At 45.0% G+C, this 15402-nt stretch overlaps 1 protein-coding gene across 1 annotated transcript in view; it reads left to right on the forward strand.

Annotated features, from left to right (window-relative positions):
- Positions 1–5735: 5735 nt before the first annotated feature.
- The window catches only part of LOC134348736 (protein FEV-like), a 34337-nt gene continuing 24670 nt past the window's right edge, over positions 5736–15402 (forward strand). The window contains exons 1-2 of the mRNA XM_063052539.1: positions 5736–5811; positions 7179–7253. Of these exons, the coding sequence (XP_062908609.1) occupies positions 5736–5811; positions 7179–7253 (151 nt within the window). The remainder of the gene's footprint in view (positions 5812–7178; positions 7254–15402) is intronic.

Raw genomic sequence — 15402 nt, forward strand, 5'->3', positions numbered from 1 at the left:
CTAAGCAGAAAACAATACAACCCGCTTTAAGTTTGCATTAAAACAGTTTGCATTATTTTTACCTAACAAGCGAACACATGCAAGCTGGTTTCGATGTTAGTACCGGCAGAACCTCCGTGAACACCGTGCCAGGAACATCCATTTGGAGTGATAATTGCGGTTATTAGTAAATTATAAATTAAATGCAATCGAACGACCGACAGTATCCAGGGCGACGAGTGTCACAGGTGTGCACAGAAATTGTACAAAGGCAACGGGACCCAATAAACATTGAACAAAGTCTAATAAACACAAAATATAATAAATAATCTTTAAATAAACACGGGAAAATTGATTCTACTGTAACAGTTATTTTAATTAAAGACTCACATTTCCTGAACCTTGTCCAGTTTATGGTTCATTGTGTAAACCGGATTATTTGCGTTTAATTCCGAGAGATATTTAGGAGACTGTATACCTGTAAACTGCAATAGTGGCGGCAGACTTATTTGTGGAACAAACTGTGTCAGATATAGATAAAAAATACTGTCATCTGCTTCTTTGTTTTGTCTTTTTCTTTGTTGCTTGAGCAGTTGATGTTGATTTACATGGTCTTCGGTAAAATGATAATCTAATCGTTGAAATGTAAATGGAAGTTTCAGGAAATGATTTTAACCAGTGTTGCAAGCGATACTCGTCCTAAATAACGAAATCACTCCTATTTATTATCGGTGTTTGGCGAATAATTTGGATGTCTGTTTGAAATCGTTAGCTTTAGTAGCGGTTAGGAAATCGCGGCAAACTTCAGGGTTGGTAAACAGAAACATTTAACAAGTATCGCGCGGTATCGGCGCGGTGCAGTAACGTCCAGATAGCATAGAAATCCAAAGCAAGTGAGAGTGGCGGCGAGATGCTAAACATTAACTCTGAATTGTGTTAACTGATCGAATGGAATTTTTTGCGGTTTATCTGCGATCGCTCGAACGGCGGATATTTGATATTACGCTCAGATAGTAATACTTAGTGCGTCTTGGAAAATGGTCGCACCGTGATCTCTGAAAAAGGTGGAATTAATCAACCTATTGATTATATAACTGCGATTTTAGGGTGATTAATAAACAATTTCTAATTATCCAGAGAGGCCACTTTATTAGATACACCCGCACACCTACTCGTTAATGCAAGTATCTAATTAGCCAATCATGTGGCAGCAACTCAATGCATAAAAACATGCAGACATGGTCAAGAGGTTCAGTTGTTCAGAACAAACATCAGAATGGGGAAGAAATGTGAGCGAACAAGGCCATTCGGCCAATTCAGCCAGCTCCACCATTCCATCTTAGCCGATTTATTATCCTCTCAACCTATTTTCTTGCCTTCAACCCATAACTTTTGACGGCCACTTTAAAGAACTGCCATTTTACACAAGAACCACTGCTTTAAATATGCCAAATGACTTGGCCTTCACAGCGGTCTGTGACTACGAATTCCACAGATTCACCGCCATTTTGCTAAAGAAATTCCTCCTCAAACACCAGGAATTCTGCAGATGCTGGAAATTCAAACAACACAGATCAAAGTTGCTGGTGAACGCAGCAGGCCAGGCAGCATCTATAGGAAGAGATACAGTCGACGTTTCGGGCCGAGACCTTTCGTCAGGGGTCTCGGCCCGAAACGTCGACTGTACCTCTTCCTATAGATGCTGCCTGAAATTCCCCCTCATCTCTGTTCTAAAGGGACGTCCTTCTATTTTGAGGTCGTGATTCAACCCGGGATTTGAAGCTTCATTCAACATTCATAGTCTGGGGGAGAGGAGAATCCCCAACTCCTTCTGCACTTTGGGTTCTCTGATTTCACTCCTGAATGAGCCGGCATTTATTCCCCCTTGTCTCCTTCGAGAACATAGATCCCTTTCCAAGAACAGCTTTTTGCTCCGGATCTTCGCTTTTAAAATCCTTATATCATTTTAAACATCTCAAATTGTTCACCGCTTAATAGATGCCCAAGTAAAGTGGAACCTTTCTTCAGTCAATTCCCACTGACATCTTAAAATGGCTTAACCGCCAAGTTCTAGAAACATAGAAACATAGAAACATAGAAAATAGGTGCAGGAGTAGGCCATTCGGCCCTTCGAGCCTGCACCGCCATTTATTATGATCATGGCTGATCATCCAACTCAGAACCCCGCCCCAGCCTTCCCTCCATACCCCCTGACCCCTGTAGCCACAAGGGCCATATCTAACTCCCTCTTAAACATAGCCAATGAACTGGCCTCAACAGTTTCCTGTGGCAGAGAATTCCACAGATTCACCACTCTCTGTGTGAAGAAGTTTTTCCTAATCTCGGTCCTAAAAGGCTTCCCCTCTATCCTCAAACTGTGACCCCTCGTTCTGGACTTCCCCAACATCGGGAACAATCTTCCTGCATCTAGCCTGTCCAATCCCTTTAGGATCTTATACGTTTCAATCAGATCCCCCCTCAATCTTCTAAATTCCAACGAGTACAAGCCCAGTTCATCCAGTCTTTCTTCATATGAAAGTCCTGCCATCCCAGGAATCAATCTGGTGAACCTTCTTTGTACTCCCTCTATGGCAAAGATGTCTTTCCTCAGATTAGGGGACCAAAACTGCACACAATACTCCAGGAGTGGTCTTCTAGTTTTCTGTTATTAAGTAACCTATTGTAACTGACTAGAACAATTCAGCTAATGATCACAATTGTGTTATGTCTCCTCTACTGTCACGATGAAGGTAGGAGGAGAAACACCTCATATTCTTTCTGGATAGCCTCCAAACTGACGGCATGAATGTCGTTTTCTATAACCTCCTCCCACTCATTTATTTCTTTTTCCGTTCTCCGTTCTCTTACCCTCTCACCCCTTCTCTCTCCTCACCTGCTCATCACCTACCCCTTCCCTGTCTCCCATTGTGCACTCTCCTCTTCTATCAGATTCCTTCTTCAGCCCTTTATCTCTTCCTCCTATCACCACCCAGCTCCTCACTTCATACCCTCCCCCACCCCCCTCACCTGGGCTCACTTGTAACCCTTTCCCTCCTCCCACCTTCTTACTCTGGATTCTTCCTCCTTCCTCTCCGGTTCTGACGAAGGGCCTCGGCCCGTAACGGCGCATGTTTATTCCTCTGTCCGACCTGCTGAGTTCCTCCAGCATTTTGTGTGCGTTGCAATGTCACGTCTAATTTCTATCTATTATATCGGGTCTGCGCTTCAACACGCACAAAGCCAAAACGCTGTTGAACAGGTACATGCGTATCCCTTCAAAGAGCTAGAATCAAAGATTTAAAATGAACGAGTCGTTTGAATTTCTTTTTAAATTACACGGAATTCAAAGGTTATAAAGTTGTTTTAGGAACGTAATTCCTTGGAAACTACTTACGTGGCCTTACAATAGACTGCAAAATCACGCAGATTATAAAGCATCATTAATGAATGAAAGGCTTTCCCCGGGTGCTGACCAGAAAAGTTGAAGCTAAACCCAAGCAGGTCACACGTGACAAAAATACACGTCAGAGGAGGGCTTGAAGGGTTAGTATCAAGGGCGAGAGGATGAGGTGGATAGATTTTGGAATTCTGGAGGTTAGGAGACGGTAGATAGCTACTGTATCGACATCGATATCAGGGATAAATGGGACTGAGGATGTCCAAAAGATCTCAGGCGGATGGAGAAGAAATGCAGAGGGTTGATGTTTGCGCTTTTGAGTTCCGAATCCACATGAGGATGGAGTGTGAGAACATGGTCCGGTCTGAGACAGAGGCATCAATGTTTTGGATGCTTGCGTTTGGTGTACAGGGGGTCCTTAGGGTTCAAGTCCATTACTCCCTGAAAGTGCCCATGCAAATGAAGAAAGCAGTAGAAGGCATGGAACACGCGGCATGCAGCATGCGACATGCAACATGCAACATGCAACACGCGACGCGCAACATGCAACACGTAACAGATGACTCGCAACATGCGAATGCGACATGCAGCACGCTTGTCTCCATTAGTCAGAATCAAAATCGAGTTTAATATCGCTGGCATATGTCGTTAAATGTGCTGTTTTGCGGCAGCAGTAGAGTTTGCAACTTTCTGTAGCTTTTTCCGTTCCTGTGCAGTGTCCCCTCCGTCCCAGCCGGTGATGCTTTCCACGGTACAGAAGAGGATGCTGGCTGGATTAGGTGGTATGAACAATCGGGAGAGGTTAAACAAACTTGGGTCGTTTTCTCTGGAGAGTCGGCGACTGATAAAAGTTCATAAGATTATAAGATGGATAGGTTAGACAGTTCAAATCTTCTTTCCCCCAACGTAGGAATGTGAAATAATGAGATCATAGGGTAAGGGTGAAAGGTGAAATATTTAAGGAGCGCATGCAGGGGAACTTCACTCAGAGGGTGGTGATATTGTGGAATGAGCCGCCAGCGGAAGTGGTAGATCCGTTTTCGATTTCAACATTTAAGAGGAGTTTGGATGGGTACCTGAGTGGGGGGATGGAGGGCTCTGGTCCAGATGCAGGACGGCGGGCCGAGGCAGAATAATAGCTCGGCATGGATTAGATGGGCTGAAGGGCCTGATTCTCTGCTGTAGTGTTCTATGACTAACAGATATGAAATTAAAGTGAGAGGGAAACATTCATAACGGATGGGGGGCGGTTGGAGTTTGTGTTTCCACAGAGAGTGCTGCTGGGTGGTGGGTGGTGGGTGCCCGGAACAGGCTGTCAGTGGTGGGGGGCGGGGGGGTGAATCAGATACGATTGTGGCATTTAGGAGGACTTCAGATGCGTGAATATGAGGAAGTGGGGAGATATGGATCACGTACAGGCAGAAGAAATTAGTTTAATTTGGCATCATGTTCAGCACAACCTTCGTTAGCCGAATGGCCTATTCCTATGCTGTACTGCTCTGTCGCTGTAGACGCTTCTTCACAATCATCACCGTGTGCAATAGTCTGTACAGATCGGAGGATCATAAGATATAGGAGCAGAATCAGGGCATTCGGCCCATCGAATTTGCCCCGCTATTCCAACATGGCTGATTTAGTATCCATCAACCCCATTCTCCTGCTTCTCTCCATAACCTTTGACACCCTGATTAATTAAGAACCTATCAACCTCCGCTTTAATTACACCCAATGACTTGGCCTCCACAACCTAACCTAGCTCTGAACTCCAGAGAGTACAGGCCTAGAGCCATCAAACTCTCCTCAGAAACACCTCAATATACAATAACATCTTAAAAAAAATAGCGTTTCTGGTTGATTTCCTCTCCGACACCTGGTTTGTTTTCGTAGGTTCAGAGACCCGGAACTGAGTCAATATTGGAAAAGGATAGGTTGAGACACGCGAATCTGTTTGCGGAGATTGTCAGCTGCGGAAAAGTGCGGCCACTTCAAACCTCCATGGAAACGAGGCAGATCAGCGCGACGAGAACGAGAGTTTTATTAAAATGAGATGGAGTTTGATAAGAGTTTAATTCTTCGTTGAAGCCGAGCGATCAGGTTTGGAGATTTTATTACCGAGACGCGTCTCTCTGACAATGTTAAATTGCCGTTTTAATTAAACCATCCAGCTAGTCTCAGTCTTTCAGGAAATTGCTCCGTGATCACTGTTCTGTGCTCTGATATCCATACTGTTGCTTCGCAACTCTACCCCAGCCTTACATTTCACGCCAGGTCGGGAGGGGAGGTGAATCACTAGATTTTTTTAATATATCAAAAGCTTGCCCATGATGTTTTGCAAACCGCTTTTGAACCCAGACTCGCAATGAAACAAGCAGCCAACTGTGGACCGGGGCTCAACCGTGCCGGATATAATCTGATGTTAAACATGTACCTGCCAGGTACAGGCCCTTTTATCATCCCCCTCTTAACACTTGTTTTGTAATCCCCTCGCTTCAGCCCAGCGGTTTACCCCCTCGTTTTATCTTTAACTCAGATTGTCTGTCTCAACTCTTCCTCCGGCGATTTTCCCCTCCCTGTTTCGCTTTCTCACCCAGACCCGATCTGTATTCTGTCTACTTTTCCAGTCTAATCCACTTCAAATTCGGTCTGTACTGTCTCCTTCCCTTCACCCTGACTAATTTTTCAGTCAAAATTCTCTCTCTCTAACTCAATCTGTTTCTCTTTTTACAGCGTCGCTTTCCTTCTCTCTCTCCCTCTCTCTTTCTCTCTCTCTCTCTCTCTCTCCCGGTTCCCCGGAATCTCTCTGCCCTCTCTCTTTCCCTCTCCTCTCTTCAAAGCACTCCTCCCCCACCATCCCTGGGACAACTGCCCCCCCCCCCCCAGTTTTGTCGTTCGGCCAGCTCTTTCGCGTTCTTGGCCCTCCTTTATTCCTTTTCGGTTGCCTTTTTCTCTGCCTCCCGTCGGTGTTGATGTTCCTACTCTTGCTCCTTTAAAGTCTTCGCTGAGTAATTCTTTGTTGCATTTAGCCCTATCCTGGATTCTTCTCCAGTATTCTCGTTCTCTCTCATGCTATTCGACTCCCTATTCCGCTCTCTCTGACTCTCCGCTACATTCCCCATAACCAGCACTGTCCCACCTTACTGTCTCTCTCTCTGCTACTGTGTACTTCATTCCTCGTCCACTTTCTCGCTGTCTCGAAATTCCTTCCTCTTTTGCTCTCCATAAATTCCTTAGTTTCTTTTCTCCTCTCCCCAGCTCTCTTCCTTCAATCCTTCCTCCGCTGAATCTACCCCTGTCTCCCCTCTCCCGCCCGCTGAGCCGTTTTATAAAGTTAAAGGCTCCTGGTGTCGGAAGTGAGTTTGCCGTCTTTTCCTGAACGTGTTTCCTGGATTCGGGAAAGGCGAGTTCCAGAGATAGAAAGTCAGGGAAGTTTTAATGTATGTGTGTGCGTGTGTGTGTGTCTGAGAAAGAGACAGACAAGCAGAAAAAGAGAGCAGTAAAAATTGGATGTGGCGGAAGAGATGTAGAGCGAGAGAAAGGGACAAAAGGAAAACAATCTGAAAGAGACAGAAAATGGATTTATAGAAAGTTAAGAAAAAGAGGATCGGAAATATTATAGTAGAGAGCGCGAGAGAGAATTATTGTAAGACAAGTTGGTATAATGTTGGACTATGTTGGTAATATTACAAGTACATCATTTCCAGGACATTGAAAAGTTTGTAGAATCATACTGCTACAAGGCAGATCTTAGCTTTATGAATCTGATGCTCCCTGCGGTATCTGTCTGATTTCCATCTCTTTGCAGACGCAGCCCATGACAACCTCCTTAAGGACGGAAAGCAAGGAACGTGGGGAGCGCTGAGTCCCGGCGTACAAAAAGGCAAGGGTTTCAGATCCATTCAAAGGCTAGGAGAGTGTGGGCCTATCCCATTAGATGGGTGCGTATGAGTGAGAGTGAGTACACTCTCCTGTGTGTATGGGCATGAGTGGGTACTGTTTCCTGTGAGTATGGGTATGAGTGAGTACTCTATCCTATGGGTGTGGCTATGAGTGGGTACTCTCATGGATAAAGGTATGAGTGAGTACTCTCTCCTGTGGGTATGTGTATGAGTGGGTACTATCCCCTGTGAGTATAGGTATGAGGGGGTGCACTCTCCTGTGGGAATGGGTATGAATGGGCACTCTCATGGTTATAGGTATGAGAGAGTCCTCTCTCCTGTAGGTATGGATATGAGTGGGTGTTCTTTCCTTTGGGTATGGGTATGAATGAGTACTAACCCCTGTGGGTATGAGTATAAGTGTGTGTGTGTTACTCTCTTGTGGATATAGGTATGACTGGATACTCTTTCCTGTGGGTACGGGAATGAGTGAGTACTCTGTCCTGTGGATATGGGTATGAGTGGGTACTCTGATGGGCATGGGTATGAGTGTGTAACCCTTTCCTGTGGGTGTATGAGTGAGTACTCTGGTGGGAATGGATATACTCTCTCCTGTGGATATGGACAAGAGTGGGTAGTCCCTCACGTACATATGGGTATGAGTGGATACTCTCTCCTGTGGGTATGGGTATGACTGGATACTCTTTCCTGTAGGTATGGGTATGAGTGGGTATCCTCTCCTGTGGGTGTGAGTATGAGTGGGTACTCTCTCCTGTGAGTATGGGTATGGGTGGGTACTCTCTCCTGTTGATATGTGTATGAGTGGGTATTCGGGTACACTATCCAGTGGGTATGAGTATGAGTGAGTACTCTGGTGGGAATGGATATACTCTCTCCTGTGGATATGGACAAGAGTGGGTAGTCCCTCATGTACATATGGGTATGAGTGGATACTCTCTCCTGTGGGTATGGGTATGACTGGATACTCTTTCCTGTAGGTATGGGTATGAGTGGGTATCCTCTCCTGTGGGTGTGAGTATGAGTGGGTACTCTCTCCTGTGAGTATGGGTATGGGTAGGTACTCTCTCCTGTTGCTATGTGTATGAGTGGGCACTCTGGTGGGAATGAGTATGAGTGGGTATTCGGGTACACTGTCCAGTGGGTATGAGTATGAGTGAGTACTTTCTCCTGTGGGTATGCATATGAGTGGGTACTCTGGTGGGAATGAGTATGAGTGGGTACTGTCTCCTGTGGGTATGTGTATTAGTTGGTACTCTGGTGGGTAAGGGTATGAGTTGGTACTCTCTCCCAGGGGTAAGGGTATGTGTGAGTACTCTCTCTTGTGGGTAATGGTATGAGTGGATACTGTTTCTTGTGGGTATGGGTATGAGTCAGTACTCTGGTGGGTTTGGGTATGCGTGGGTCCTCTCTCCTCTGTGTATGGGTATGAGTGGGTACTCACTCCTATAGTTATGGGTATGAGCGGGTACTCTAGTGAGTATTGGTATGAGTGGGTATTCTCTCCTTTAGGTATGGGTATGAGTGGGTACTCTCTCTTGTGGGTATTGGTATGAATGGTACTCTCTCCAGTGGGTACGCATATGAGTGGGTACTCTGGTGGGCTCATGTATTAGTGGGTACTCTCTCCTGTGGGCATATGTATTAGTGGGTAGTCTGTCCTGGGGGTATGTGTATGAGTGGGTACTATCTCTTGTGGGTATGAGTATGATTGGGTATTCTGTCCTGTGGATATTTGTAATGAGTGGGCACTCCTGTGGGTATGGGTATGAGTGGGTACTCTCTCCTTTGGTTATGGGTATGAGTGAGTACTCTCTTCTGTGGGTATAGTATGAGTTTGTCATCTGGTGGGCATGGGTATGAGTAGGTACTCTCTTCCTTGGGTATGGGTATGAGTGGGTACTCTGGTGGGCATGGGAATGAGTGGGTACACTCTCTTGTGAGTATGTGAATTTGTGGGCACTCTTTCCTGTGGGTACAGGTATGACTGCATGTTCTTACCTGTGGATATGGGTATGAATGTCTACTCACCCCTGTGGGTATGAGTATAAGTGTGTATAGTCTCTTGAGGATAGAGGTATGAGTGTGTTCTCTCTCCTGAGGATATCTGTATCAGTGGGTAATCTCTCCTGTGGGTATGGGTATGAATGGTACTTACTCCTGTGGTTATGGGTATGAGTGGGTACTCTGGTGCGTATTGGTATGTGGGTATTCTCTCCTTTGTGTATGGGTATCAGCAGGTACTCTCTCCTGTGGGTACGTGTATGAGTGGGTACTCTCTCCTGTGGGTACGTGTATGAGCGGGTACTCTGGTGGGCTTGTGTATTAGTGGGTACTCTCTCCTGTGGGCATATGTATTAGAGGGTATTCTGTCCTGGGGGTATGTGTATGAGTGGGTACTCTCTCTTGTGGATATGAGTATGATTGGGTATTCTGTCCTGTGGGTATTTGTAATGAATGGGTACTCTCTCCTGTGGGTACAGGTATGAGTGGGTGTTCTTACCTGTGGGTATGGGTATGAATGTGTACTCACCCCTGTGGGTATGAGTATGAGTGTATACAGTCTCCTGAGGATAGAGGTATGAGTGTGTTCTCTCTCCTGAGGACATCTGTATTAATGGGTGCTCTCTCCTGTGGTTATGGTATGAGTGGGTAATCCCCCCTGTGGGTATGAGTATGACTGGGTGCTCTCTCCTGTGGGTAATGGTATGAGTGGGTACTCACCCCTGTGGGTATAGCTTTGAGTGTGTACTTTCTCCTGTGGGTATGGGTACAATGTCCTGTGGGTATATGAGTGGGTACTTTCTACTGTGGGACTGGGTGTGAATGGGTACTCTCCCCTGAGGGTATGGGCATGAGTGTTTACTCTCTGCTGTGCATATGGGTATGAGTGGGTATTCTGCTGGTCATGGGTATGAGTGGGTATTCTCTCCTGTGGGTATGGGCATGAGTGGGTACTCTGGTGGATATGGGTCTGACTAGGTACTCTCTCTTGTGGGTTTGGGTATGAATGTGTACACTCTCCTCTGGGTATGGGTATGACTGGGTACTCTTTACTTTGGTTATGGTATGAGTTGGTACTCTTTCTTGTGGTCATGGGTATGAGTAGGTATTCCAGTGGGTACTCTCTCCTGTGGGTATGTGTGAGCAGGTACTCGGGTAGCCATGGGTATGAGTGTGTATCCCTTCCTCTGGGTATGGGTGTGAGTGAGTACTCTCTCTTGTAGATATTGGTATGACTGGGTACTCTCTCCAATGGGTATGTATACGAATGGGTCCTCACCCTTGTGGGTATAAGATTGATTGGGTATTCTTTCCTGTGGGTATGGTTATGAGTGGGTACTCTCTCCTCTCGGTATTGGTCTGAGTGGGTACTCTCTCTTGTGGATATTGGTATGACTGGGTACTCTCTCCAGTGGGTATGGGTATGAATGGGTACTCACGCCTTTGGGTATGGGTATGAATGGGTACTCACCCCTGTATGTAATGGTATGAGTTTGTACATTCCCCTGTGGGTATGGGCATGAGTGGATCCTCCCTCCTGTGGGTATGGATATGGGTGGGTACTCTCTCTGTAGGTGTGAGTATGAAAGTGTACTCTCTCCTGTGGGTATAGGTATGGGTGGGTACACTCTCTGGCGGGTACAAGTATGAGTGGACAACGCTGCTGCCCCTGGCTCTGTCATTTGTCTTGGGGGACTTCATGAAGTGGTAATTTGTTTAATTTGCCTCTTCTGTTGCCCAGTTGCTTAATATTGAATGAATGAAATGAATTGAATTGACTTTATTTCTTACATCCTTCACATATAGGAGGAGTAAAAATATTTGTGCTACATCTCTGTCTAAATGTGCAATGTGCAATCATAGTAATATATAATAATTTATAATAAATAGAGCAGTCAATGTAATATAGAGTACACTCAAATGAGTGTGAGTTAATCAGTCTGTTGGTCTGGTGGAAGAAGCTGTTCCGGAGCCTGTTGGTCCTGGCTTTTATGCTGAGCTACTGTTTCCGGATGGTAGCAGCTGGAACAGTTTGTGGTTGGGGTGACTCGGGTCCCCAGTGATTCTTCGGGCCCTTTTTACCCACCTGTCTCTGTAAATGTCCTGAATCATGGGAAGTTCACAACTGTTGATGCACTGGGCTGTCCGTACCACTCTCTGCAGAGTCCTGTAATTAAGGGAGGTACAGTTCCCATAACAGGCAGTGATGCAGCCAGTCAGGATGCTCTCAATTGTGCCCCTGTAGAAACTTCTTAGGATTTGGGAGCCATACCGAACTTCTTCAACCATCTGAGGTGAAAGAGGTGCTGTTGTGCCTTTTTCACCACACAGCTGGTGTGTACAGACCACGTGAGGTTCTCAGTGATGTGGGTGCCGAAGAACTTAAAGCTGTTTACCCTCTCAACCCCAGATCCATTGATGTCAGTAGGGGTTAGCCTGTCTCCATTCCTCCTGTAATCCACAACCAGCTCCTTTGTTTTTGTGACATTGAGGGAGAGGTTGTTTTCTTGACACCACTGTGTCAGAGAGATGACTTCTTCCCTGTAGGTCACCTTGTTATTGTTTGAGATTAGGCCAATCAATGTAGAATCATTGGCAAATTTAATTAGCAGATTAGAGCTGTGGGTGGCAACGCAGTCATGGGTATACAGAGAGTAAATGAGGGGTCTTAGTACACAGCCCTGAGGGGCTCCTGTCTTGAGAGTCAGAGGGGTGGAGGTGAGGGAGCCCACTCTTACCACCTGCCGGTGATCTGACAGGAAGTCCAGGATCCAGCTGCACAAGGCAGTGTCAAGGCCGAGGTCTCTGAGCTTCTTGTTAAACCTGGAGGGAATTAATGGTGTAGAATGCTGAACTGTAGTCCAAGAACAGCATTCTCACATAAGCATCCTTCTTCTCCAGGTGTGTAAAGATGGTATGTAGAGTGTAACTATTGTGTCATCTGTCGATCAGTTGTGTCTGTAGGTGAATTGTGGGGGGTTCAGTTTGGGTTGTGGCATGCTGCAGATGTAATCCTTGACCAGCCTCTCGAAGCATTTGCTTATAATTTCCTCTGAAGGTTTGCTGTTTCTCAGACTCAGAATCAGAATTATTTTCATTGAGCTATATGGTGAGAATTTTGATTCACAGCAGCAGTACAGTGCAAAAACTCAAAAATACCACATATTTCACAATAAATAGTAGAAGAAGCAAGAATAAGAAGTAGAATTCACTGGTTCATGGGGCGATCAGAAATTTGATGGTGAAGTTGTTCCTGAATCATCGTGTGGGTTTTCAGGATCCTGTTCTTCCTCTCCAATGATAGTAATGAGAAGAGGGTGATGAACATCCTTGATGATGGAACTTGCCTTTTTGAAGCACCTCTCTCTCTCACTAAGTCACTAAAGCCTAACCATCCACAATCCCAGATTATGTGTTGCTTTATAAAACCACGGGGGTAGTAGCAGTAAGAGTTGACTGGAGAAAGGTTTTGAGCTGATTGTCATGTGCATCAGTATGGTAAGACACAGGTTCGATGGAAAAACTTGCTTGCGGCAGCATCATAGGGATATATTTACAGACAGCACACAGAACATTAATTATAAATAAATGAGACCCACTGCATCTCACGTGGTAGAGATGGGTTAGTTCAGAGAACATGCTGGTACCAATACAATGGGACAAAATCTTCACGTTCACTATTCCCTTGTACTAGAGTCCCTTTCTACTACAAAAGGAGATGTTGGAAAAACTTGTGCTGTTTTTTCTTTAGAGCAGCAGAGGTTGATCACAGACCTGATAGAAGATTATAAAATAGTGAGAAGCATAGAGAGAATCAACAGCCAGTTCAAGGGAAATATTCATGCGGGCATTGTTTTACATATTGTACTGAGTGCTTGTATTATACATTGTACAGAGTGCCTGTTTTAAACTGACTACTGAGTGGCTGCTTTAAACAGAGTACTGAGTACTTGTTTTACACATTGACTGATTGCCCGTTTTGCATATTGTACTGAGTAGACGTACAACGGACAATCAGTACAACGTGCAAAACAGGCAATCAGTACAACGTGTAAAACAGGCACTCAGTACAACGTGTAAAACAGGCACTCATATTGTACTGAGTGCCTGTTCTACACATTGTACTGATTGCCTGCTTTGCACATTGTACTGATTGCCTGTTTGGCACATTGTACTGAGTGCCTGTTTTACACATTATACTCAGTGCCTATTTTGCACATTGTGCTGATTGCCTGTATTACACGTGGTACTAAGTGCCGGTTTTACAGGTTGTACGGAGTGCCTGTTTTACACATCGTACTGATTGCCTGTGTTGCACAGACTACTGAGTGCCTGTTTAACACGTTATACTGAGTGCCTGTTCTACACATTGTACTGATTGCCTATTTGGCACATTGTACTGAGTGCCTACTTTACACATTGTACTCAGTGCCTGTTTAGCACATTGTGCTGATTGCCTGTTTTACAAGTGGTACTAAGTGCCTGTTTTACAGGTTGTACGGGGTGCCTGTTTTGCATATTGTACTGATTGCCTGTTTTACACATTGTACTGAGTGCCTGTTCTACACATTGTACTGATTGCCTGTTTTACACTTTGTACTGGGTGCCTGTTTTACACATTGTACTCAGTGCCCGTTTTGCACATCGTGCAGATTGCCTGTTTTACACGTTGTACTGAGTGCCTGTTTTGCACGTTGTACTGATTGTCCGTTGTACGTCTACTCAGTACAATATGCAAAACGGGCAATCAGTCAATGTGTAAAACAGACAATCAGTAGTCTGTACACATTATACTCAGTGCCTATTTTGCACATTGTGCTGATTGCCTGTATTACACGTGGTACTAAGTGCCGGTTTTACAGGTTGTACGGAGTGCCTGTTTTACACATCGTACTGATTGCCTGTGTTGCACAGACTACTGAGTGCCTGTTTAACACGTTATACTGAGTGCCTGTTCTACACATTGTACTGATTGCCTATTTGGCACATTGTACTGAGTGCCTACTTTACACATTGTACTCAGTGCCTGTTTAGCACATTGTGCTGATTGCCTGTTTTACACGTGGTACTAAGTGCCTGTTTTACAGGTTGTACGGGGTGCCTGTTTTGCATATTGTACTGATTGCCTGTTTTACACATTGTACTGAGTGCCTGTTCTACACATTGTACTGATTGCCTGTTTTACACATTGTACTGGGTGCCTGTTTTACACATTGTACTCAGTGCCTGTTTTGCACATTGTGCTGATTGCCTGTTTTAAACGTTGTACTGAGTGCCTGTTTTACATTTTGTACGAGTGCCTGTTTTACACGTTATACTGAGTGCCTGTGTTGCACAGACTACTGATTGTCTGTTTTACACATTGACTGATTGCCCGTTTTGCATATTGTACTGAGTAGACGTACAACGGACAATCAGTACAACGTGCAAAACAGGCACTCAGTACAACGTGTAAAACAGGCACTCATAATGTACTGAGTGCCTGTTCTACACATTTTACTGATTGCCTGCTTTGCACATTGTACTGATTGCCTGTTTGGCACATTGTACTGAGTGCCTGTTTTACACATTATACTCAGTGCCTGTTTTGCACATTGTGCTGATTGCCTGTATTACACGTGATACTAAGTGCCGGTATTACAGGTTGTACGGAGTGCCTGTTTTGCATATTGTGCTGATTGCCTGTTTTACACATTGTACTGAGTGAATGTTTTACACATCGTACAGATTGCCTGTGTTGCACAGACTACTGAGTGCCTGTTTTACACGTTATACTGAGTGCCTGTTCTACACATTGTACTGAGTGCCTACTTTACACATTGTACTCAGTGCCTGTTTTGCACATTGTGCTGATTGCCTGTTTTACACGTGGTACTAAGTGTCTGTTTTACAGGTTGTACTGAGTGCCTGTTCTACAAAATGTACTGATTGCCTGTTGTACACATTGTACTGGGTGCCTGTTTTACATTTTGTACTGAGTGCCTGTTTTACACGTTGTACTGAGTGCCTGTTTTGCACATTGTACTGAGTGCCTGTTCTACACATTGTACTGAGTGCCTGTGTTACACGTTGTACTGAGTGCCTGTTTTGCACATTGTACTGAGTACCTGTTTTGCAAATTGTACTCAG

The sequence above is a fragment of the Mobula hypostoma genome, chromosome 6, assembly GCF_963921235.1.
Source record: "Mobula hypostoma chromosome 6, sMobHyp1.1, whole genome shotgun sequence".
Lineage (NCBI taxonomy): Eukaryota > Metazoa > Chordata > Chondrichthyes > Myliobatiformes > Myliobatidae > Mobula > Mobula hypostoma.